The 27,893-nt window shown below is 40.4% G+C and overlaps 1 protein-coding gene across 3 annotated transcripts in view; it reads left to right on the top strand.

Annotated features, from left to right (window-relative positions):
- The window catches only part of LOC140714304 (contactin-associated protein-like 5), a 1,942,527-nt gene that overhangs the window by 554,925 nt on the left and 1,359,709 nt on the right, over positions 1 to 27,893 (top strand). For 2 of the 3 annotated variants that reach the window (XM_073025413.1, XM_073025423.1), the window contains exon 4: positions 3,583 to 3,730. The exons of the other annotated variant lie outside the window; for it this stretch is intronic. In XM_073025413.1, the coding sequence (XP_072881514.1) occupies positions 3,583 to 3,730 (148 nt within the window). The remainder of the gene's footprint in view (positions 1 to 3,582; positions 3,731 to 27,893) is intronic. 3 annotated transcript variants of the gene reach the window in all.

Raw genomic sequence — 27,893 nt, forward strand, 5'->3', positions numbered from 1 at the left:
TTGGTCATGTTATATCCAGTTTGCTTTATTTTTTAAAAAAACTTGCACTGCAGCCAAAATGCCTGTACTTAAGAAGAATTGGATCCTTAAAGGGTTTCTCTGGAACCCAGCTGATAAATGAAAGTATTCCAGCAACAAGATGCGACTTTGAAAGCTGAGACAGAAAGAAAGATGGGAAAAGCTTTGTTAGAGGTGAATAATGTGTACTTGTTAAAAGAAAGGAATGGTTTCCCATTAGCAGATTGTTGAGGGACCATGGTACACATATTCAAAGTGGAAAAGACACTGGGATAAATGTGCAAATATTTTCTCATGCAGTATGGCTATGAACTGGAACTCATGAATGATGGAGGCAGAGTTAAGTGAGAAGCGGACAAGCAAGAAGCTAGATCATTTGAGAGTGATAGGAAAAGGAATGTGGAACAGGGACTCAATAGATTGCTCTGGAGAACCCACCATAATATCAATGGGCTAAATGGCAATCCTTTGCCTTTTTGATTCTGTTATGTACCTGAACTTGCCCAAATGTGACTGCACATTTCTCTTCAGGCTTTTCCCATGCATCTATCAATGACCTTAACAGTTTGACCTAAGCAGATCAGATACCTATAGGTCTATAAATTGGTCCACTACATAAAATTGACAAGCACAGACAACTGCAAATGAAAATTAATATGTGTATCTGGAATTAAACCTGAAATTCTCCTTATTTACCTGATTTAGTTACACCTTGATGAAATCATTTAATCACCAAAACTTCAAAGGAATTCATACAGGTTTAATGCCCAGGCCAGACTCCCATATATAAAGACTGAAATTCTGACAGGCTGTCGATAAATAATTGGTCTACAGTTCTTTGTCATATGTTATCTGTGTAATGTGTAACAAGTTAGAAAATCAAGAGTTGTGCTTGGAAACTGGCTTCAAACTAAAGCCTGTTTAATTGAATTGGAAATGGCTTGAGAACTTTCTCAGGATAAGTACAGCTTTATTTTTCTGCCATTTTCTACTTGTGTTTAATTAGGCTCAGTTTGGATTTTATAAGCATTGTACAAATTGGTGTTAGACTTTATCTGTAATAAATATCAGATCAAAGCTATTGGAGTGAGTAAATTCCAAAATCTTATATATCCACTAAACAGTATAATCCAGTAATTGGAACTGTCAGTTCATGCATTATTAATGTTGAATGTTTGGTTGACTTATCCTTTGTCTAGCTTTCTGTATTTGATTTCCTAGTGCATAATAAATGCTATGGTACTTACTTTAAAAAAACATAATGCAATATTTTTCCGGTTGCATCCTCTTCTGTATCATTGCTTTATTATTGAAAGCAATTTGTAATTCCAGAGTAATTATTTATAATGCAAGACAGAAAAGCTTCATTTATCATTTCAACGTTTCATTGATTTGCCAAAAGAAGAAACTGAAAGAGCTGAACTACATTATCGCTTTCAAAAAAAGTAAAGTGAAAAGCATTTCTGATGTTGAGTCTTGATGTTAAGGCCACTAGATTGAATAGGAAGTAGAAGTAATGAAGACAAGATGATTTGATGAACAACTTGAATAAAAATTTGACCTCTACTACTTGTGCTCAAAGTATAATGTAGCAACTTATGCAAACTGAACTCTTCTGAAATGTAACTCCATTGAAGTTGATGTCTTTGAATTTTACTTCTGAAATTCAATGTTATTGTGATGTATTATGTGGTTGTCACATGCAGCAGATGTCTACATCATGCACATAAATAAAACTGAAGGATTTACACCGCTCAATAAGTTTGAGCTCATGAGCATTCACGATAAGAAATAGAAGTATAGTGAACCAGTATGCGCCCTGAATATTCCCCCTGACATCCATTTATAACATGGCTGATCTGCTGTGTTGTTCTTTTTTCCAGAAATTCCCCAATTCCCCACCTTTTTGAGTAAAATGTGATGAGAATGGCTTCAACAGAGTAAGGGTGGAGAAAAAGAGTATAAATAGGATGGCATATTTGAAGCAAATGAAAATTTCTGAGGATCAAAAATCTACTTAATTTGCCATATACATGTATTTAGAATTTGTTGTGGTGTGTTGGTGTGACATGCAACAAAAAATAGCAGCATTCAAATATTATTAAATAATTATTAAATTGAAAAATTATGTAAATATATAAAATCGCATATATTATATAAAGATCAGTTATTAAATTAAAGAATAATATAAATTTTAAAGCAGAATTATATGAAATATGATAGTGTAGTATTAATAATGGGAGAGACATTAACAAATATCAGTACAGGATAATATTACAAAGGTAGAACTCAAACCTGAGAAAAAGTCTTCTTTCACAACACACACAAAAAATCCCTAAAGGAGCTCAGCAAGTCAGGCATTATCTTTGGACAGAAACAAACAGTGTTCGTTTTGGGCCGAGTCTCTTCACCATGATTCAAATGATGGCTGTCCTGCTGAGTTGCTCCAATATTTTGTGTGTGTTGTTCAAGATTTCCTTCATCTATAGAATGGCCTGTATCAGTTTCTCCTTTCATTCTGCCCAGAAACGTAGGAAATCACTTTCATTCTGGCTTAAAATAATGTCTTTCTGGCCTTCTCTGGATATAAAAATGCAAGGTAATTTTCAGCAATAATATATGCAATTCAACAGCACTCCTTTGAAATAAATTTAGAATTTTTCTTTGATTTGCCTCTTATTCAATGAATTGTAATAAAGTTTTCACAAGAATGATCCTGGAAATGAAAGCGTTAATATATGAGGCGAGCTTGATGGCTCTGGGCCTGTACTTACTGGGGTTTAAAAGAATGAGGGGGATCTCACTGAACCCTATCAAATATTGAAAGGCCTAGGAAGAGTGGATGTGGTGAGGACGTTTTCTGTAGTGGGAGAACCTGGGCCCAGAGAGCACAGCCTCAGAGTACAGGAGTGTTTCTTCAGTACAGAGATGAGGAGGCATTTCTTTAACCAGCGGATTGCTGAACCAAAGGAATTCATTGCCACAGATGGGTTTGGAGGCTAGTCATTGGGTACCTTTAAGTCAGAGGTTGATAGGTTTCTGATTAGTAAGGGTGTTAAAGTTTATGGGTAGAATGCAGGAGAATGGTGTTGAGAGAGATAATAAATCAGCCATGATGGAATGCCAGAGCAGGCTTGATGAGCTGAATGGCCCAATTCTGCTCCTATGCCTAATGGTCTTATGATCTTTATTAAGATTTATGAACACTTGCATGCAACAACACAGGAAATACTCCCTAGAGTGACTACAGTGCTACAAATTAAAATATATAATTTTCCCTTGAAATACGTGTAGTATATATCGAGGAAAAGCTTCACATAAAAAGAAATTGTGACTTAAAGATCCTGAAGTATTGGAAACAGGAAAATAAACTAGAGGTCAAAAGGCACAATGTAACTAAGGAAAGGTCGGTCAGAAATTCATATTTCATCACGCACAAACCTCTGAACTTGAAAAAGTTAACATTTGTGAAAGACATGTCCCATTACTTTTGGATGTACGAAAGACATAAGGAATATCTGATTGAAAATTGTCATCATTAATTTATTTCTGTCATCTTCGCAGGCCTTTCCAGGAAACTCCAATGCAGACAGTGTTGTGCATTACAAACTGCAGTACTCCATCAGAGCCAGATTCCTACGCTTTGCCCCCCTCAAGTGGAACCCCAGTGGTAGAATAGGAATGAGGGTTGAGGTTTACGGCTGCCCCTACAGTGAGTACATGCTTTAAAAAATGTCTTTACTTTAAAGTGATTTGCTTCCACTGAATATTGGATGTCCATCAGATATGAGTACCATCATTGAAATTGGTACCAGAGGCAAAAACTCAGTAATACCTGCATTTAACACCTGAACACATCCTTTGGAAATGCTTTGAAGGATTGCATATACCAGAAATTACTTGTGAACAACTGCCACTGCTGCATAAGTAAACTTAATGACCTTAGGTTACCTGTAGAAATTAAGTTCATCAGTCAGTCATGGTGTTGGCAATTTTGGCCAGAATAGAAGGAGCACTTCCTATTATTTAAATAAGTATCTTAAAGATTAAACACCTTTAATCAGCTTTTGAATAACAATTATCAGGATATTTGATAAGAGTTGGCTGGGAGCCAAAATTCTGAGCCATCGATCAGAGAGGTATGTGATTCAATTCTCTTTAGAAGCTGGAGAGTTAAATTTGCATATTTTCTTACAACACAGATACTGTATCCATTATATCCATGCTGCATCTTATCTGACCCATTTCCCAGCGATATTCTGCTGTAACATATTAAGGTTGTTATAGCCGGGGGTGCTAATGGGGACAAGCTCCCACCACCTACTAAATGCTCCCAATGGTGTGCGCCTCAAATAGCCTCTGACAACCAAGTCCAGCTCCTGCCCTTCACATGTGACTAAGCTACTACGCCCAGTGGAACAATTTCTACTGACAGGAGAAGGGGCAAAGGTGGATTACTGGCGCATTAAAACCAGTTGCTTCGGGGAGATAAGGCTCGTCAGCCATGATGCAGCTCATCAAGGAGAAGGAAAACTCTGATCACAAACCTCTGCTGCCTTGTGGCTATACCCACTCATGGGGAAGGCTTTGGGAGTAAACCCCAAGGGAAGAATTTGCAGAGCTGGAGTCCCTAAGTCAGTCATACATAGAGTTCAATGCTGACTGGCAATTCCTGTGATGCTGCTGATACTGAACTGTATCAGTTTCTGTGGTTCCTTTGGGTTCATCAGATGCATGAAGAGAGGGAGCTTGCTACTTGGGCAGCAGCTTGCTCTCCATATTGTACTGCCCAGGCTTGTGTAGCTGGACAGCTAGAATGAAATATTCATGGTCAACTCTGACCAACGGAGTCCCACACATCCTATTCTCTCTCACATGCATGTCAAAGTGTGGGCTTGGTTACTGTGCTCTATTTATATAAAAATAACTCCACACTGATGCTCCCACCATCCAACTGCAACAGTGTGTTAAGCTGGCTGAGAGCCAACACATCAGGATGTGGGCAGAGGCCAGAACACACAAAGACTGCAGACACAGGAAGACACTAGACAGGTTGCTCTCAACATCAAGACATAACTCATGTTGCTGGAGCTGAGGGGCAGACTGCATAACTCGTTCCCCAAGTAATTCATTGAACATCTGGAATAAGGAGCAAATTAGTCTCAGTAATAATAACCAAATATCAATCAGGTTATTGTAAAAGTGTCCTTCAGGGAATAAAGTCTGGCCTCCGCCCCTCCTGATCTCACTTTGGTAATTCCAGATCCACCGGTGTGATTTACTCTTAGCAGCCCCCTCAATTTTAAGGCCACATAGAGATGGTCTTTAAATGCAAGCATTATTAGTGATGTCAATATCCCATGAATATACAGTACTGTGCAAAAATCTTAGGCGCCCTAGATTTTTTATATGGTTTCAGATGGTGTGGCCTCAACAGAGCTCTAATCTCAACGTCATCAAAGCTGTCTGGAATTACCTGGAGAGACAGAAGCAAGTGAGACAGCCAAAGTTTGCAGAAGAACTGTGGCAAGTTCTTCAATATGCCAGGAACAACCTACCAACTGATTTTCTTATAAAGTTGCACGACAGTGCAACTAAGAGAACTGATGCAGTTTTAAAGGCCAGGGTGGTCACATGAAGTATTGATTTGGTTTAGTTTTTTTTTACTGTTTACTGCTCTTTATGATTTTTTTTGATATTTAGGAACTTCTAATTTCATTATTTTTGGAAGCATCTTCACTTCACAGAATTTTTTATATGTACCTAAGACTTTTGCACAATACTGTATAATTAAGATTTATATACCTACTTCTGATAACTTTGTCCAATATCTACCCTATGCTGGGATTCCAGGCAAGATTATAAAAGGATTAAGGGACAAAAGTTGCAAGCCAGTCAAAATGAGTGGTGAATCACAGTAACACGTGTCCCTGAGATTCATCCTCTCAGAAATTACTTTGAGAAACCAATCTAGCCTCTAAAAGAAAAAAAATAAATATCCTTCTCAGGACTGTTTTTCTGGGGCTGAAGTCTCTGTGTTCTGTTAATTGGACAGGGTGGTGAAGCTTCATTTTTACTTAGATTTGCCTGGAATGAAAGTGTTTTAGTAACATTGTCTTGAAACAAATTGTTGCACAACTTGTGCTGATCAGTCAGTATTAAAGTGCACTTGGAATTGTGAATAAGTGGTTAAGTGGACCCAATGAATTTATCTCCACAATTGTCTGTGGCAATGAATTCCACAGATTCACCACCATCTGGCTAAAGAAATCCTTCCTCATCTCTGTTTAAATGGACCTCCCTCTATTCTGATGCTGTGCCATTTGGTCCTAGACTCACCCACTACAGGAAACATCGTCTCCACATCCACTCTAACTAGTCCTTTCAACATTTGATAGGTTTCAATGAGATTCACCTCTCATTCTTCTAAACTAGTGAGTACAGGACCAGAGCCATCAAACTTTCCTCATAGGTTAATCCTTTCATTCCTGGGATCATTCTCGTGAACCTCCTCTAGACCCCCTGCAATGCCAGCACATTGTTTCTTAGATAAGGGGCCCAAATATTGCAAGTATATTGCTTGAATATCTAGTCATCTCGAAATGAATACTCACATTGCATTTCCCTTCCTTACTACATAGACAATCTTCAAGAGGGACGTTCATTAAGATGTGGCAAACATTAAATCACACTCTTGACCTTTTAGATTTTGGAAAGGTTTATATGTCCAGGAGAAGAAGCACTTGGTCATGTATCCTGTCTCTGATCTGCACTCTGTGTCCACCTTACACCTGTACATTTGCTCATTATCTAATCAACCAATCATGTGGCAGCAAGTCAATGATTAAAATCATGCAGACATAGTCAAGAGGTTCAGTTGTTCAGACCAAACATCAGAATGGTGATCAAAGCAATTCTGACCATGGAGTGATTGTTAGTGTCGTACAGGGTGGTTTGAGTATCTCAGAAACTGCTGATCTCCCAGACTTTTCACTTACAACAATCTCTAGAGTTTATAGAGAATGGGGCAAAAGACAATAAATATCCAGGGGTCAGCAGTCTGTGGGTGAAAATGCCTTGTTAATGAGAGAGGTTGGAGGAGAATGGCCAGAGCAGCTCAAGCTGACAGAAGGGCAACAGTAACACAAATAACCACACTTTACAACAGTGGTGAACAGGAGATCATCTCTGAATGCATTACACGTTGAATTTTGAAATGGATGAGTTACAGCCGCAGAAGACTACTAATACAGGCTCAGTGACTACTTTATTTGATAACTAATAAAGCAACCACTGATTACATATTTAATTAGTTGTAAATTTGGTCAATTCCCAGGATGTTGATTGAATGTAAGATTCACTCTACCTCCTGTTAAAGATGATTAATGCTTGGAGGTTGTACAGTGCAAGTGTTACTTGGCATCAAAAACCTACTTACTATCCATTCCAGCATTTCAGCATTTAAAAATTTCCAAGAAATGTTCCATCATCTGAAAGTTATCCACTGAAATTAGTTCATTTTGATACTTCACCCATTGCAACCAACTTGTGCTTGATGATGTCAAGCGTAAATTTTTAGAGAAAACTAAGGAATAGTGTGTATTAAATACCACTGGAAGAGATAAGGGAACCATTAGGAGAGAGGAACCAGATGATGGGGAGATGGTGTAGTGTGAAGGGTACCTGTGTTTGAGTAGATGGAGCCAGAAGGGGAAGCAGCCAATGATGGGCAAAGTCTTTTGCATCTCTTCTGTTTCCATACTGTCTCTATCCATGAACTTTTGAAACTATAAACTGTTGTATCATTCCAGGGAACCCTGGTGCAGTATTGCCTTCTATTATTTCCTTCTAACATTGCCACAGATGGCCGTGGAGGCAAAGTCATTGGGTATATTTAAAGTGGAGGTTGATAGGTTCTTAATTAGAATGTGTGTCAACTGTCACAGGGAGAAAGCAGGAGAATGGGCTTGAGAGAGATAATATAAATTATCCATGATTGAATGGTGGAGCAGGCTCAATGGGCCAAATGCCCTCATTCTGCTCCTATGTTTTATGGTGTTATGGCCTTATTGATCTCCTTTGACTGGTTTTACATTAATTTGGGTGAGAATATAATCATTTTGTCTTGGTTCTTCATTAATCTCAGTTCAAGGAACTGGAGAGTTGGATATTTCCTGTAAGGAGTCCTTGTAACCAGATACCAAGAAGGCTTTGCCTGTGAGGAGAGGACATGTGGGAATACTGGCCTCTTGCTAGATTTTGTGAGAAGGATGATTTCATCATAAGCAATTCTAGAATATCTCCATGCTGTGTAGAGAGAGGGCTGAATGAATAAGTAAGAGTTTTACCCCATTCAACCATTGAAACCGTGTCTACATGTGGGAATATGTTTGATGGAAAATGAAGAAGAATCACATTTTGAATGCATTTCTTTACTGCTAAGTTTGGTTGTTGAAGTCTGTGGTGTTCCACACTAACCAAAAAAATAGATCTTTGCAAAAATAGTAAATGAAAACCAAACAATATATAATCGTAATTTTATTTATTTATTGAGATACAGCATGGAATAGGCCCTTCTGGCCATTCAAACTGTACTACCCAGTAACCCCTGATTTAATCCAGCTTAACCATTGGGCCATTTACAAGGACCAGTTAAACTACTAACTGGTTCATCTTTGGACTGTGGGAGGAAACCAGAGCACCCGAGAAAATACAGACTCTTTACAGATGGCATCAGAGTTGAATTTCTGATGCCAAAGCCCAGAGCTGTAATAGCATCACACAGTTTGCAGGCACATTTAATAAAGCAGCCACTGAGTGTATAAGATACTGATGGGGGTTGACAGGGTCAATGCAGAAAGGTTTTTCCTCAGGAGTACAGTCATAAGTAGTCATAGTTGCAGAATATGCATTTTCTTGTGTGTGCCTGAGACGTGAAGGAATTTCTCCTCTTTTAGCATTGAATCTCTGAAAGACTCAGATTCAGATTTTCTTGTCACATGTACTTTGAAACATACAGTGAAATGCGTCATTTGCGTGACCAACCAATGCACCCAGGAGGTGCTAGGTGTTGCCATGCATTGCAACACCAACATAACACGCTTGGCAGTGTTCTCAGAACACTGTGTTGCCTTGTCCCATCCAAGCGACAGAGTAACAATAGCAAAGCAAGATGTTTTTCCTCCCTCTTTCCTACCCACCCACCCTCCTGCATCCATACATGGCCCTCTGACTCAGGAGAATTCTGGGAATGCTCTATCCTTGAGAGGTGATGGAGAGACATACAGAAGCAAGTTGTATCCTTCAGCCCACCAAGTCCACACAGAACAACAACTATCCATTTACACTAACCCTACATTAATCTTGTCTTATTTTCCCCTTATTCTCTTCGGGTTCTATTACTCACTCAGCAATAAACCTGCTAACCTGAATGTCTTGGAGACATGGATGTAAATCAGGGGAAACGTGTTCACAGGGAGTGTGTGCACACTCCACATTGGTGGTCAGGATTGAATGTGGATTATTGAATCCCTGAGGCCGCAGTGACACTCTCAGTGTCACTGTGCCACCTCAGAGGTAAAGAAGCTGAGTGAATATGTTCACTGGAGATAGGTAGTTTTTGTTAGATGTTAGGTATGTATTATGGAGAAAGTGAAGCTGAAGTCAAGGTCCTGTTAGTCATGATTTTATTGAATGATCGAGAAAGCTCAAGGGGCTGTGTGACCTATTCCTTCTCTTATTTCATTTCTTATTGTACAATTGCAATTTTGTTTGTGCATAATTCAAAAAATCGATCCATGAAGTAAAATGATTTGTACTACTTTATATGTCTTTTGATCTTCAAAGTTCAAAGTAAGTTTATTATCAAAGTACAGATATGTTATCATATACAATCCTGAGATTCATTTTCTTGTAGGCATTCGCTGTAAATACAAGAAACACAATAGAATCAATAAAAGATTGCGCCCAGCAGGACAGACAAACAATCAGTGTGCAAAACACAGCAAACTGCGCAAATACAAAAAGAAAGAAAAAAAATAATAAATAAGCAATAAATATTGAGAACATGAGATGAGGAGTCCTTGAAAGTGAGTCCATAGGTTGCAGGAACAGTTCAGTGATGTGGTGAGTGAAGTTGAATGAAGTTACACCTCTGGTTCAGGAGCCTGATGGTTGAGGGATGAAACATATTGTATGCCCACTTGTTCTTAAGCACCCTTCCCCTAAGAAAACAAAACACATTGTCTTTCACTTAACAATGCTCCTCCTGATATCATTCACTTCTTACTTTAATTCTCACTTTCCAGAGAAGAAATTCCTAGTCTAGGCAACCATGTGTAAGAGTAAGAGTTTTACCTCTGCTGGTAAATCTTGCCAGGATCGAGCGTTTAAACTTCAAGCATTCTTCTCTTCAGCTGGCCAAATGTTCTTATGGCACAATGATGAACTTAACTGTAGATACTTGCTTTCATTACCTTTTACAACTGTATGACATGAGAGTGTATGCCACGAAGTTTCCAGTTGACATACTTTCTCAATTTGATGATAATGAAATGCAGTAGCCAGCTGAATTCCATGAAGCCATCTGAAAGAAAACTTTGCACTTCATGTGTCCCTACATGAAAATGTATTACAAATTTTACATGAAAGCATTTAGAGTAGTCCTGGTCTATTAATAGCACACTCCTCATCAGTTATGGTTCAACTGCTGGTACTCTTGTCTTTGAATTGGAAGGTTTTGGATTTAAATTTCATTTGAGCACAAAAATCTACAGTGAAGCTCCACTGAGAGTTTTCTCCTGGTTGTCCTGACCAACATTTGACCTCAGTTGATGCCAACTACAAACCAGCTGTTTGTCTATCACTTTGCTTTTTTGTTGGAATTTCCTGAGTACTGGTATATGTGAAGCATTGCTACAGGGTCTAAGTTTTGAGAGCTGAGTGAAGTAACTTGGAAGGTGAACTGCAAATGAATTCCACCACAAAATGTTGGAGGAATCTATGAATATTATATTAATGCCCCTGCTGCAGACAATTCTTTCAGACTTTAACTAAAATCTAAATGGTAGAAGGTACGCTGTTTATTCAGAATGGATTATCACAAAAGCAGTATTTGAGTAAGTTCCTTTCATTCCATAGTACACAGAGCGTTTAATTAATTAATTATTTTTTATTCCGAGCTGCAGTAGGTGAAGACTGTTCTGGCCCAATGAATCTGCCTTGCACAATTACACCTGTGTGACAAATTAACCTACTAACTGGTACGTCTTTGGGATGTGACAGGAAACCAGAGCACCCAGAGAACACACACACGGTCATGGGGTGAACGTGGCAGGAACTGAACCCTGATTGCCGGCACTGCAGAGTAACTGTAGAACACTGAATATAGAGCATTACAGCAAAGTTCAGGCCCTTCAGTCCGTGATGGAGTGACATTTAAACCTACTCGAGGCCAATCCAATGCTTCCTTCTCACAAAACTCACCATTTTTCTTTCATTCATGTGCCAACATTAAGAAGTGGCTGAGATCACTAGATTCATGGGCACCATTAGTGAAGCTAGGTTTTCTCTTCATTCTACAAGTTATCTAATTAATTCCAATTTGCTGTAATGGGACTTTCTCTCCCGAGCTAGATTAATAATCTTGCCAGGTCTGTTGCTGAACCAATGATCTAATCACTTCTGATTCTACTTATTTCTTTTCCTTGAAATCATATTGTTTCCTTAAAATTAAGTGAGGGTTGGTAGAGTGCAGGGGTGAAGTTTTCCCTAGGACTGACACAGAATCAGGTTTATCATCACTGACATACATCATAAGTTTGTTTTGTGGCAGCGGTACATTACAATATATAAAAAGTACTACAAGTTACAATAAGAAATTATATATTTCAAAAAGAGAGCAAAAGAATGAGGCTGCGTTCATGGACCATTCATAAATCTGATGGAGTGGGAAAAAAGTTCCTAAAATATTGATTGTGCGTCCTCAGACTCCTGTGTCTCTTCCCTGATGGTAGTGATGAGAAGAGGGCCTATGCTGGATGGCTGGAAGACAGTATTACTCTGAACTGGAATGTTTTCTGATGATACAAGGGTGTGCAGATGTAGCAAACCTAGAGCAATAGACAGACTGCTGGAGGAAGCCCTGGGTGCAACAACATCTGCAGGGGCAGAAGAGACAGTTGACATTCTGGATCAAGAGCCAGCATTAGGACTGAGGGGGAAATGACAAGTATAAAGGGGTGAGAAGAAGGGGATAAGGCAGATGATAGGTGGAACCAGTTGAGGTGTTGGGTGATTGGCTGATGGAGCCAGCGGAAGGGTAGAGTTTAAAGACGAAGACTGATGTAAGATAGGTGGAGAAGAAAAGTAGCAGAAACAGTGGGAAGACGGTGAGAGAGGTATTCTTGTCAAAGAGAAGAGAAGAAATTCAAAGTCAGTATGCCTTAAAGAGAATTTGAAGTGGAATAGTATGTTGGAGTTGTTTATGTTATGTCTTGTGGCAATGCTCCTGGTAGGTGAGCTTAATAGTAGGGAGGACTTTTCCTGTGATGGATGGAAGTACAATTACTGAGATAGTGGGTGTGGAGCAGTTAAAAGTGAGGACTGGAGCTGGCAGAAGTAAGTTTATATGAAGTATTTATGACTCAGATAAAGGTCTTCCATATTGCTTCTGTCTTCATTAACAAACACTTTGATTTGGCTCCTCATTTTCCCCTGCTGGTACCGCTGAACTGAAGAGCGGTCCATCTTGCAGCAACTCAGTTGGTTAAAGTTTGATCTTGTCCTTGATTCTGAGAAATGTTGCTCCCTCCTGAAGTCCCCTGTGTCTTTTTCTTTCTGCAGGCCTTACTGACTTATTATTTCTGCATAATTTTACAAATTCTTGGTGGAAAGTTTTGCAGAGCTCTGGGTAAAAGGACTAGAATTACACTAATTGGTTATTTTCAAGGATCCAGCACAAGAACAATAGTCAACATGTCCTGCAGTACTATGAGATTCTAAGACTCCACAACATTCTTCAAATGTATGATTTCTTCTGGTGTCCAAGGAACATACACTTTAAATTCTTCATTGCTTTTTAATGATAAAACTTAGTTCTTGACCTTTGTCAAAAAAGATTTCGATTTGAGCTATTTCTATTAGACCATAATGTACAGGAGCAGAATTAGGCCATTTGGCCCATCGAATCTGCTCTGTTATTCCATTATCCCTCTCAACACTGTTCTCCTGCCCTTTCCACATAACCTTTGACACATTGATTAATCAGGAAGCTATCAACCTCCAATCTAAATATACCCAATAACCTGGCCTTCACAACCGATCATTGCAATGAATTCCAGATTCACCGTCCTATGGCTAAAGAAATTCCTCTTTATGTCTGTTCTACATGTACATCCCTCTATACTGAGTTTGTGTCCTTTGGCCCTAGATGGCCCCACTGTAGGAAACATTCTCTCGGCATCTATATATCTAGGCCATTCAATATTCGATAGGCTTCAATGAGATAACACCTCATTCATCTATCTCCAGTAAGTACAGGCCCAGAGCCATCAACCCTTAACCCTTTCATGTCTGCATTGTTTCTGAAAATAAAATTTTGGAAATCCAAAATAAAATCAGAAAATATGTAGTAGGTCAGGCAATTACCAGCAGTTCTGTTTTTATTTCAGCATAATCTTTGTAAATTTCTACCTTACATTTTAAATTAGGTGATTTTTGAGTATCAATGCTCCTCTTATGTTAACCTTTTCAGTCCTTGGACTATTCCTGTTAACCTCCTCAGGACTCTCTCCAATGACAGTACATCTTTTCTTGGATAAGGGGCCCAAAACTGCTCACAATACTCTGTGGGGTCTGACCGGTGCTTTATAAGGACTCAGCATCAAATCCTTGCTTTCATATTCTAGTCATCTCCAAATGAATGCTAACATTGCATTTGCCTTTCTTACCACTGACTCAACCTGCAACTATTTGCTATTTTAATTTTTCTCCTGGCTTCTTCCCTTCCTGCTGGCATTTTCCTTAGTGCAGAATCTCACACTGAATTCCTTCCCATTTAATGTTCATCTATTTTCAAATTTGTGGTTTCCCTGTGGATGAGAACATCTCTTGGAACCATTGAGCTTTTTCTGTCAAATTAAACCTCCTCAGTGAAAGAACAGAAATTGATTGTTTGCATGGAAACATGATCAATGAATCTACATTGATGTCTTCCCATTTACATTTTCCATTAATGTTTCTTGTGGAAATGTCATTTTGCCTTTGTGTGGTAAAAAACAAGGCTGAACTGACTGAAGATAGAAAAAAAATTACTATGCTTTCATATCATAAAGATTACCTTTAACAGACCTGTTCATTTTTGAGGAAAGGCAAAGACTTTTGAGGTGCCACAAAGAAGAATGAATGTTTATGTTTACACCATTTCTTTTAGGACCCCAGACATCCGATAGACTTTACAACAAATGCAGTATATTTGAAGGAACTCAGCAAGTCAGGGAACATCTGTGATGAAAGGAAGCAGCATCGGCCATCAAGAACTCAGACCATCCAGGCTACTACCATCAGGAAAGAGATGTGGAAGCCTTAGATCCCATACCACCAGATTCAGGAACAGTTAGATAGATAGATAGATAGATAGATAGATAGATAGATAGATAGATAGATACTTTATTCATCCCCATGGGGAAATTCAACTTTTTTCCAATGTCCCATACACTTGTTGTAGCAAAACTAATTACATACAATACTTAAATCAGTAAAAAATATGATATGCATCTAAATCACTATCTCAAAAAGCATTAATAATAGCTTTTAAAAAGTTCTTAAGTCCTGGCGGTAGAATTGTAAAGCCTAATGGCATTGGGGAGTATTGACCTCTTCATCCTGTCTGAGGAGCATTGCATCGATAGTAACCTGTCGCTGAAACTGCTTCTCTGTCTCTGGATGGTGCTATGTAGAGGATGTTCAGAGTTATCCGTAATTGACCGTAGCCTACTCAGCGCCCTTCGCTCAGCTACCGATGTTAAACTCTCCAGTAGTTTGCCCACGACAGAGCCCGCCTTCCTTACCAGCTTATTAAGACGTGAGGCGTCCCTCTTCTTAATGCTTCCTCCCCAACACGCCACCACAAAGAAGAGGGCGCTCTCCACAACTGACCTATAGAACATCTTCAGCATCTCACTACAGACATTGAATGACGCCAACCTTCTAAGGAAGTACAGTCGACTCTGTGCCTTCCTGCACAAGGCATCTGTGTTGGCAGTCCAGTCTAGCTTCTTGTCTAACTGTACTCCCAGATACTTGTAGGTCTTAACCTGCTCCACACATTCTCCATTAATGATCACTGGCTCCATATGAGGCCTAGATCTCCTAAAAATCTAAAGTTAGTCTACTTCAACCATTAGGCCCCTGAACCAGCAAGGATATCTTCACTCACACAAAACTGAACTGATCACTGAACACAACCTACAGACTCACCTCCAAGGATCCTACAACTCACGCTTGTAGTGTTTATTTGTTTGTTTGTTTTTTATTTATTGCTTCTTTTTGTGTTTTGACATTTTGTCGGGTTTTTTTTTAGTGTGGTTTTTCATCTGTTCTATTGTACCACTTTGTTCTACTGTGAATGCCTGCAAGGAAACAGGTCACATAGTATTTGGTGACATACACAAACTTAGATCATAAATTTACTTATTTACTTGAACTTCGAACTTCAAAGAGTCGATGTTTCAGGCCGAGACCTTTCATCAGTATATTTGAAGTGAAGCAGTTGTTCCAATTTTCCGATGTTGTAGCAGCCTACTTACACACAATGTTGTTCTGATAATATGACTATTGCTGTATTAATCTGTGTTAGTCATATTAGTCAAAGTGTCCTACACCATGAACACAGGCCCTTCACCCACCAAGTCAATGCCGATCATCAACCACCATTTACTGTGATTGTAATTCATCCCATTTTTAAAGCTCCTCATGTTACCACCAGTCAATATTATTCTGCTGTGTAAGATAACCTCCTCTTTAAGAACAACACTAATGTTGTCAGCTGCACACATATTAATCATAACTCTTACATTCACATTGATGTTGTTCATTTATAAAATAAACAGCAAGGGATAGCAGTGCTTATGGTATGTTCCTCGTCACAGGCTTTCAATTTAGGGCAAGAAAAGATATGATTCCACCATCATTCTCTATCCAATTACCAAGCCAATTTTAGACTGAATCTTCCATGGATCCCAAGATGTCTAAACCTTTGGACCAGCATTCCACATGGGTTTTATTGAACTCCATATGTATCATATCAACCACAATGCCTTCAATATATGTTGTTAATTTAAAAAAAGACAATTACATTAGTCAGCAGGTCAAAGTTCAAAGTTCAAACTGACATCACCATATACTATCCTGAGGTTCACTTCCTTGTGGCCTTCACAGTAGGATGAAGAAATACAATAGAATAGGGTGCCGCAGTGGTGTAGTGGTCGGCATGGCACTGTTACAGCTTGGATCTTTGGAATTTGGAAGGTTAGTTCCGGTGTCCTCTCTAAGAATTCTTCCTGTGTGTGCATGGGTTTCCTCCAGATGCTCCAGTTTCTCCCATGGTTGAAAGACATACTGGTTAGTAGATTATATGGCCATTGTAAATTGTCCTGCTAGGGTTAAATCTGTGGGAGGCGGTGTTGCTGCTCAGTGGGCCAGAAGAGACTCTTTCTTACTGTATCTCTAAATTTAAAAAGTGCAAAACTATATGTAAATAAAGATTGACAACCAATGTGCAAAAGACAAACTGCAAATACAAAAAAACAGCAAACAAACAATTAAATAAATAAATATTGAGAACATGAGTTGTAGATTCCTTGAAAGTGGAATCTTTCTCATTGGTTGTGGGATCAGTTCAGTGTTGAGGAGAATGAAATTACCCCACTGGTTCAGGAGCCTGATGATTGAAGAGTAATTACCGTTCCTGAGGTTGATGGTGTGGGACCTAAGGCTCCTGTACGTCCTTCCTGATGGCAGCAATGAAAAGAGAGCATCGCCTGGATAGTGGGGTCCTTGATGTTGTTGGCTGAAGGATATGTAATGGTTATGTCACAGCCTTTCAAGACAGCGCCAGACTTGCTTTCCACCCACAAGCAGTCATTCAGTTTAATGTTCTATCTCTGTAGCTCCCTCATTATTGCACAGGAAGCATCATTCTAGAGTTGGTTCAAGTCTCTGAAGTGATATGCAAACCCGATGGGGGAGAGCACTACAGCTGATGTGATGCCATTTTCTGTTATGGCTATAGTTATCACATTATCATTATCATGAGTCCCTGCTGGCTCTATGCAAAAGCAATCCAGCTAGTTCGACTCTCCATTCTGTCCCTGTGGCTTCTTGTGTATTCCTCAAGATTTCCAGCATTTGTAGATTCACTTGTGTTTATTAAATTAAACAAACAAGACCTCCCACCAACAAAACTGTGCAGATTAAATCCTATCTTTTGAAATGTAGATTACTACTGTCCTCAGACCATTCCTTATGATTCTGTTGTTGAGTATGCACCAACACTGAGTTTGGAGAATAAGGCTCGTGTCACAACCAGGAGTCGTTTAAAAAAAGAGTGCTTTTTGCCAGTTAGTATGCACACAGTATTTTCTCTTTTGCTCAATGTCACTTCATGTGTATGTTTTGTCCTTGGATTGTTGAGTTTTTGTGTTTAATTGTTTGCCTTTGCACTAGTTCTGCTTTTTCACTGTTTTGCAGGTGTCTTGTTTGGGATCATAGGGATTGATAGTCTTTGTTTTATCACTTGTATTCAATTTGGGGTAATTTAATTAACACAGGAATGTCAATGGCTGGAACTCCTATGTGCTCCGGGTGTATTACAGGGTGGCATGCTGACCCCTCTTTATTGGGTCTTTGTGGTTCCTTGTCAAGTGAAACTCAAACCGTGTTCTTCTGTTTATCATGAGTAATTTCAGTTTGTCATTGTTGGCCTGAGCTCTTGTTAGTTTTCCAGTTTATTATGTACTACGTATTTAGTTTTGTTTGAATCTCCAAAGACTCAGTGATTCCTGCACTTCAGTTCTCCAGTGATCCTCACAGTAGGACCCAACCAGAAAAGCAAACTCAGCAGGATACGGCGTCTGGTCTGGTCTGATCTGCCAAAGTTGAGGGTCGCGGTCAGTCAGCATGAGCAGGAAATGGTCACGGCTCTCTCTGCAATCGACCAGCCCAGGAATCAGGTATGCCACAACCTTGGAGGAAAGTACTGATTACTTCCTAAGTCTGCCTGTTCCAGAGCACATTGACGGGAGTCCTGAGTCATGCTGCAGGTATACCCAGTGCTGTCTGGAGTTTGAACAAGTTTCCTACCGAACAAAGCAAAGTGGCTAACGTTATTTCTCTCCTCTCCAGTAAAGCTCTGGAATGGGCAACAGCAAAGTGGGAAAGAGGGGGCCTGTTTTTAACCCATTTATTGTGCCCTGAAGACAGTGTTTAATCAGTGGGGAGCAGGCGGCTGCGAGACTTCTGGCATAAGACCGGGATCAAGGAGTGGGCAGACTACTCAATAGAATTCAGAGCTTTGGCTCTAGAGAGTGGATGAAACAGTACAGCTCCACTGGCCATGTTCTGCAAAAGCCTCAATGACAGTCTTAACGATGGACTGCAGCTCGCGATCCTGTACCAGATCTTACTGGGCAAATCGATTTAGCTATTTGCCTGGGCATCCATCTGTCAGAATAGTGGCAAGAGCAGTGTCAGGAATCCTACCTGCCCTCGCCCTCCTCCAACCTTGCCTTGTTCTCCTACAGATCATTCACCGACCTACGTGCTGGATGCTCTGGAACCCACGCCGTTGGGCTGGGTTGCCGAATGTGACAGAAGAGAAACATTGAACAGTAGGGGATGGGATATCATGTGGCCACTCGCCTCAAGAGATCGGACAACTCCAGGGAGCCACCCAGTGAGGGGAGATCTCCAGGGTTGTTCCCATCGGTACTTCCTCTGGGTTACATCTACCCTCCTGTTTGATATAGAATCAATAGGAGTTTCCCATTGGGGCATTTGTTGACTCAAGTTAAATGGGTAGCTTTTTAGAATTAGGGACAGCACAACAAATGGGGGTTCCTCGCAGGAGTTACTGCCATTTCCAGGATGGTAGGCCCCTTTATCCACTAAGGTTTTTTACCTTTCTGGACCATTAGGCTTTCTGCTAGGGCATCACCATGAAACATTAACATTCCACTTGATTTATTCTACAGCCATCCCTCTTATTCTTGACTGTCGCTGTGATTGACTGGTCCAGGGCGGTTATTACTGGTTGGTCCCTTATTTGCCCAAATGTCTGTCTTTCATCTGTTTCCCAGATTCGTGAGTAAGTGTCCCAGTAATGTTCTCCAAGGTTGCCGATCTTGGGTTGGAAGTCCTCATATGGGGCATGCATTCAAGATAACAGCCCACCCTGGGATTCCACGCACCCTAGAATTCATAAGGAAGATATTATTATAGGGGCGTCAAGGCATTTGTCCAAGCCTGTAACACTTGTGCCCATTTCTAAGATTCCAATTCGCCTCTTCAGAGTCTGCTCCTTCCATTCCCCATCCGCTCCCTCCCTCAGAGCCACCTCCTACTGGATTTCATCACAGGCTTGCCCTATTTACACTCCTCCACTTACCACTAACTTGTGAAACTGCGCACCATTCATTGCAGCAGATGTTTACAGTACACAGATTTCCTTTCGACATTGTTTCTGAAAGGGGCCTGCAATTTATGTCCAGATTTGGGCAAGCATTTTGTGAATACTTCTAGCCTTTCTTCTGGTTTTCATCCACAAACGAGTGGTCAGACCAAGAGGACTAACCAAGATTTGGAACACACTCTTCGTTGCCTTGTTTCTGGTAACAATCCTCTTGGAGTGACAATTTAATTTGGGCAGAGACAGCTCATAATATCTTTCACCATTCTTCGATTAACATGTCTCTGTTCAAATGTCTGTTTGGGTTTAAGCCTCCTCTCTTTCCTGAGCAGGAAGTGAAAGTTGGTGTTCCATCTGCTCAACAGTTCGTTGAGCATTATAGACAGTGATGGCTTCAAGCCAAGAGAACTTCAGTCTTGCTTTGGTGAAGTAGTGCTTTCATGCCAACAGGAGGAGGTGTCAAGGTCTTTCTTTTTGCATGGATTAATGTGTTTGGCTCTCTACCCAAATCATCCCCCTTAAAATTGAGTCACAGAACCTAGCTCCTTGCTTCATTGGGCCTTTGAGATTGTTACGAGGATCAATCCCGTAATTTATAAATATAGCTTCCCAGTTCTTTCTGAATCCATCCCACCTTTCACATCTCTAAACCTGAACCCCTACTCTGTAGTCCATTAGCCCAGTGGTCCCCAACCACCGGGCCGCGAAGAAACAATATGATTTGTTGATATGAAACAATAAGAGTCAGCTGTACCTTTCCTCATTCCCTGTCATGCCCACTGTTGAACTTAAACACACGTGAGGTCATCAGTTGCCTAAACGCAATGATACCCTAGCACCAGGGATTACTGGTTGGCCTCAGGTAACCAGCCGCCTCATGTATCCAGCGAGAAGTACCGTTGCTACTGGCCTGGAGCGCGGACAGATGGGCACCACCTCTAAACCTGTTTAGCACACCGTATATTTGTGAGGAACTGGGTGCTAAAGTATTTGCAGATGACCTAATTCGTTCCGTGGTACAAAAAAGGTTAGTGACCCCTGCATTAGCCCCTACTCCGAAACCTCACCCTCCTCATAGAACCCCAGATGGAGCACCTACTTACACTGTCCACAGTTTGCTTGACTCCTGAAAAGTTAAGGGGCAGTTCAAGTATTTAGTTGATAGGGAGTGATGTGGTCCAGAGGCAAGGGTCTGTGTTCTGGTCCAAGGATGCTTTAGACCCTGATCAGCTTCACCCTGAACGCCCTAGGCCACCAAAAGTCAGCTTTAGAAAGGTGGGGTGGGGGGAGGGAGCTCTGTCGCAAGCAGGGTTCATTTTTAAAAAAATTTTTCTGCAGTTAATCTGAAGACAGTATTTTCTCTTTTTCTCAGTGTTACCTCATGAGTATGTTTTGTCTTTGGATTGTTTAGCTTTTCTGTTTAATTGTTTGTCTTTGCACTAGTTCTGTTTTTTCACTGTTTTGCAGGTGTCTCACAGGATAATGGGGATTGATAGACTTTGTTTTATCACTTGTATTCAGTTTGGGATAATCTAATTAATGCAGTAATATCAATGTCTATGTGCTCCGCGGTGTATTTCAGGAGGGCATGCTAACCCATCCTTGTTGGGTCTTTGTCATTCTTCATCAGGTGAAACTCAGACCGTGTTCTTCTGTGTATCATGAGTAATTTCAGTTTGTCAAGATTTTGTATTGTTGGCCTAAGCTCTTGTTAGTTTCTCTAGTTAATTTTTGAAATAAATTTTTAGTTTTGTTTGAATCACCAAAGTCTCTGTGAGTTCGCTAGTAATCGTTGCAGCTTGCTTCAAGGAGTAAACCTTTATCACTGGTCATGACTCACAAGGTAAACATCCAAACCCTTTTGTGGAGTGGTGGGAGTTTCTGCTGACACCCTTTTCAATAGTGAGACACCTTCAGGAAAGATGTGAAAAAGATTGAGAGAGTGCAGAAAAAATTTACAAGGATGTTGCTGGCACATGAAGACACAAGTTATGGGGAAAGGAGAAATAGACTAGGACTTCATTCCCTGGAGGGCACGGCAATGAGGGGAGATTTGATAGAGGTATACAGAATTATGAAGGGTAAATGTAAAGAGGTTTTCCACTGTATTTGGGTGGGACTGCGGCTAGAGGTTATGGGTTAAGGGTGAAAGGTGAAATGTTTAAGGGTACATGAGGGAGAACTTCTTCACTTAGAGGGTGGTGAGAGTGTGGAAAAAGCTGCCAGCAGAAGTGGGGGAATACAGGTTCAAGCTCAACATTTAAGAGAAAATTGGACACATACATGGATGAGAGGGGTATGGAGGACTATGGTCTGGGTGCAGGTCGATGGGACTAAGGAGAGTAAATAGTTCAGCACAAACTAGATAGTATGAAGGGCCTGTTTCTGTTTTGTCATACTCTCTGACTCTATTACACTACTTCTGGATGAATTTTTGGATGATCTGGCTGTGGATTCTGCATGGATGGGGTTTAGATTCTTCCTGTGAATTTGTTGTCATATCCTAAAGGCATGGAAATTTTTAGATAAGTTGTCCATTGTAAATTGCTCCTGCTGTGGCTGTGCAATAGAATCTGGGGGGAGTTGATGGGAATGTAAGGAGAATAGATTATCGGAAAATTTAGTCGGGGTGGATATGGTGATGAGGTTGCTCAGAGAGCTGTCATGAATGCGATTGGCAAAAATGGATCCCTTCTGTGTATAAGGAAAAATAGTAATGGTGATTCTGGAGTTTGGCCTTAGTACGGCATAGTTAGCCAACACCAAAATAAAGTGGTTGAGAAATACAGCTTGTCCTATAGAAAGAGAAACAGAACTAACATTAAATCAATGAAATGGGAAAAAGTGACGGGTGTCTTTTATGTTGTGGAAAGATGGAGGCCAATGTTTTCCAGCTGATACAATTTCTTTGTTACCTTCTAAGAGATGGAATAGATCTCACTACAAAAATGAAAATGAGGAGACACGCTTGCGGGAGGGAGAAAATAAACAAAGGGATGCTGGAACTGTGTGATGTGGAACACAGCAGGTGGTGGAAATTTGAAATTAAACAAGTACTAGGAATAGTCAACATATTATGCAGAATGTGTGATGCAGAAGGAAAGAGTTGCATTAAAATTACTGGTGAATGACCTTTTATCATAACAGTCTAGTCTAGACACAAACTGGACAGGCCGATTTATTGAAAGTAGTTATATCCTGTAATTGACACCCAAGGTTTGCAAGATGTCTTGATATAAGAGGAGATACAATTCCTTGAGCTTGCATCAAGCTTCATTGGAATATTGCCGAAAGCCAAAGACGGAAAAATTAGTCAAATTTGGTCCTTTAATGTTTTTATATGTTTGCTTGCTTTTGCAGGAGTGGCTTTACCAATTTTCTGCATGTTATATATGGTGATGTCAGTAAAGATTATGCTGGGGGTGCCCACAAGTGTTGCCATACTTCCAGGGATAACATAGTGTGCCTATAACTCAATAACGCTAACCATACCTTGCTGCCATTATTATGTATGGCATGAACCATCAATGATATTTTTCAAGTAGTCTTTTATAGGAGAGAATCTGCAGCATAAAAACAGGCCCTTTGGTCCAATACTGACTAAACATTGTGAATTTGCCATCTGAATAGAAGAAGGAGTTTAAAAACCTGCCTGTTTCAAAAATCAAAAATTTGTTTCCCATTGTGGAACAGGTATAGGTTAGACACCAAAGTATCATCAAAATAATTTTATGATTTTTTATGATTATCTTATGATTTTACAACCAGAAGTGTTAGAAGTATGGTTTTTCTTTACCGCTGCAAAACTGGGAACATGCCTTTTGTTCGTGAGCTAGATAAAGTTGTAAATCAGTCAGATCCCGTAGCTGTGAACATTATGCAGAGAAACTGGATCATCGTGTAGAACAGGTCTGTTTGCAATTGTGTCAGCTAACTAATACACAGATGCAATTGTACTAATGAATTATATACAGGTAATTCTACAACTTGGGAGCATTAGCAAAGTGCTGAAACCATCATAGTGGTAAACAGAGATTGTCATTGAGCATAACATCCAGGTCAAGCTCTCTTCTCACTGCTGCCATCAGGAAGGAGATGACCTACATCACCAAGTTCAGGAATTGTTATTACCCCTTAATCATTAGGCTCATGAACCAGAGGCGATTACTTCACTTACCCCATCACTGAACTACTCCCACAACCTATTGACTCACTTTGAAGGATTTTAAAACTCTTCTAATATTTGTATATCTGTGCACCTGTAATGCTACTGTGACACTGTAATTTCTTTAGTGATCAATAAAGTATCTATCTATCTTTGCAACTCATTCTTGAAATTTATTGCTATTAGTTCTCTTTTTGTATTTGCACATTTCGTTGTCTCTCACACATTGGCATTTACCTGTCTTGTTGTATGTGGTCTTTCATTGACGCCACTGTGATATTTTGTACTTACTGTGAATGCATGCTGGAAAATGAATCTCAGGTGACATACAGTACTGTATACCAAGCGGTTGGTGTCACCACCCTCCCCTATGGCTGTGAAGCCTGGGTAACCTACAGCTGTCACATCAAGTCCTTGGAGCGCTTCCACATAAGCTGCCTTCAGCACATCCTGGGAATTACTTGACGTGAGCGGGTGCCTCACACTGAAATACTTGTAAAGACCAACTGCAGAAGTATTGAGGCTATGATCACCCAGCGTCAGTTGCAGTGGCTGGGACACGTGATAAGGATGTCCCCATGTCGGCTACCCCAGAGAGTGTTATACGGCCAGCTACATCATGGTCGATGCTCAGCTGGAGGTTCAAAGAAGCACTATAAGGATCAGATGAAGAATGCTTTAAGGAAGTGCAAGATCAGACCTGAGGACCTGGAGGATGTTGCTGCTGACTGTAACACTTGGTGACAGCTGTGTAGGGATGGGGTTGGTATTCTTGAGATGGAAAGAGCTACCAGAAGACAGCAGAAGAGAGCCAGGAGAAATGCAGCCATGATTGCCATCACTACCACCACCACTACCACATATTCATGCCCCACCTGCAATAGAACTTGTGGGTCCAGGATAGGACTGTATAGTCATCAAAGATTTCACCGTTAAAGGAGTGGACGTCATCATCGGACATCGATGGACAACCGGAGAAGAAGAACAGTACTATGCAAGTCATAGGCACAGATAAACAGCTAGGGTGCCAAAGACCTCTGCACAATACTATATTTGTCAACATGGAGTGGAGAGCAAGTTTGTAAATCCAGCAGGAGAAAGGATATTAGGAATGGTGAGGGGAGAGCGCCATGAGAGGGCTGTGAGACAGATTGCAGAGAAGGAATGCTAGGGACAGGGGATTGGTGTGGGTGCAGACATACCCAGCCCTGAGGCAACAGGCAAGGTCATTTGATTTGAAACTCTTTATTCTTCATCTGGTGCTTCCTGCTCTCCCCCCCTTGCTTCCCCTTTTCCCAAACATAATTCCCCTCTCCCTGTTCTATTCCCAGTCCCAGTCCACAACAGAGACTCAGATCAGAATCAGTTTTATCATCACCCACATATGTCATGAAATGTGTTTATTTTTGTGGCAGCACTACAGTGTAATACATAAAATTAACACAGTACTGTGCAAAGGTCTGATGCACCCTGGCTATATATATATATATATATATATATTCCTAAGTCTTTTGTACAGCACTGTATATAATTCATTTGCTCATTCTGTAATGTGACATATGACATGGGAAATCATGGTCTTTCCATGACAATGATTGGTAATTTTTTTACAGAAGTGGTATATCATTTCCAGCTTCTGGGCAGTGTCTTTACAAGATGGGTGACCCCAACCATTACCAATACTCTCCAGAAATCGTCTGCCTGACATCAGTGGTCACATAACCAGAACTTGTGATATGCACCAGATGCTTATGAGACCATCTACCACCTGCTCCCATAGCTTCATGTGACCCTGATGGGGTGGGGCTAACCAGGTGATAGAGCTTGCCCAAGAGTGACCTACAGGGTAATGGAGGGAAGGAGTTTCTCACACCTCCTGTGAAAGAGACATCGCTAATCCACCACTGAAGTACTGTATGTATATATAGTGAGTTAATTAATTTCCATTGAAAATGTTCATATTTCTCAATAACTGGATTTGTCCATTTGGTGAACTGCTCTTCATCAAGGAAGGAAGTGCACTCTCTCAGTATGATGTGTTGTATGCAACTCCAGATGCTCCTGAAATCACCCAGCAAACCAGTGCCTTGTCAGCTCAGAGTCAGAGGGCAAAGCAACATGGCTACAGGTCAGTAGCATAGCAGGTAGCAGCACAATTTACACCACAGGTATAAAAGTAATCTGAGTTCGGTTCTCGCTGCTGTCTGTAAGGAGTTTGGGTTTCCTCCAGTTTCCTCCCACATTCCAAAGATGCACAGATAGGGTTAATGAGTCATGGTTACGGGCATGCTATGTTGGTGTCAAAAGCATGGTGAACACTTGTGTGTTTATTGTATGAGACAAACAATGTATTTCACTATATGTTTCGATGTACATGTGACAAATACAGATAATCGTTAATCTGTTAATCTACAGCCCGAGTCCACCCCAGCCTCAGTGACTACCCAGCTAATGCCTGTCTCCTGCATTTGGCCCATACCTCTGCAGCCCACCCATTTGCTGGACCCACTGAAATGCTTCTTAAGTAATACTATTGAACCGGACTCAATTGTTTCCTCTGGCAACTTAAGATAATTAAGGATAGCTAATAATTTGTGGCCGAATCATCTCAATGTATTGTCACTATAAATCGATTTCCCTATGAGGTTTTTTAAGCTATTTGTTTTCTTTGACGAGAGTCACCCCCACATTGATCAATCACACTCTCAAAAATGCAGAAGTCACCTGATTGTCTATTAAATTAACACCAGTTTTATGGATATGGGTCTTCAACAGTGGTTTTGTAAGAAGGCGTGTTTCATTTCCTAATAAACCATCATGTGCATTGAGTTGAAGCAGTAATAATGTTCATAAGACCAAAAGAGCTGAATTAGGCCACTCAGCCCATCGAGTCTGCTCCAGCATTCCATCATGTCTGATTTATTATCCATCACAACCCCATTCTCCTGCCTTCTCCCCATGGCCTTTGATGCTCTGACTAATCAAGAGACTATCAAACACTTTAAGCATACCCAATGACTTGGGCTCCACAGCCATCCGTAGAAATGAATTCCACTAATTCACCACCCTGTGGCTTAAGAAATTCTTCCTTATCTCTGTTCTAAATGGATGTCCTTCTATTCTGTGGCTGCTCCCTTTGATCCTGGACTCCCCGACAATAGGAAATATCCTCTCCACATCCACTCTATCTAGGCCTTTCTACATTTGACAGGTTTCATTGAAATCCCACCTCTAAACTCCAATGAGTACAGACCCAGAGCTATCAGTTGCTCCTCAAACATTAACCCTTTCATGTCAGCGTTGTCTTTGATAATAAAATAAAACTGGAATTTCTGGAAATCTGAAATAAAAGCAGAAAATGTACAGTAAGTCAGGCAGATTACCAACATATTTTGCTTATATTTGAGCATATTTGTTAATTTATATACTATGTTTTAAATTTGGTGACTTTCAGTGTTGACTTTATTTAAAAACATGTAATTATTTTAAGCTAGCCCTATTTAATATCAATAAAACTTGCTAAGACTGTTTTTTGCATATCATAAACTATGATGAATTGGAAGGAATGAAATTAAACAATTAGATTTCTGTTCTACTGCACAACTAAAGAGATTTTTACTCTGTATATATAAAAAAGGCTATTATTGGGGTCCATCTAAATTTAAGAGTCATTTCATCATCAATAAAGTGCCTGTAATTACTGACTATAATGGTTACAGATACTGCACTGCGGCGGACAGAAAGCCTCTAAAGCGGGCAGTCAAATCTGCCCAACACATTGTAGGCCGCAGCCTACCCACCAGCATGGGCATATCTACAGAAAGGTGTCGGAAAAGAGTCTGTAGCATCTTGAAAGATCCCACACACCCTGCTCATGGACTGCTTGTCCCACTCCTATAAGGGAGGAGACGACATAGCATCCATGCCAGGTCCACCAGCCTCCAAAACAGTCACTTTCCCCAAGCAGTAAGGCTGATCAACACCTCCACATACTGACTCCACGACTACTTCATTATTTCCTGCCAG

The sequence above is a fragment of the Hemitrygon akajei genome, chromosome 2 (assembly GCF_048418815.1).
Source record: "Hemitrygon akajei chromosome 2, sHemAka1.3, whole genome shotgun sequence".
NCBI lineage: Eukaryota > Metazoa > Chordata > Chondrichthyes > Myliobatiformes > Dasyatidae > Hemitrygon > Hemitrygon akajei.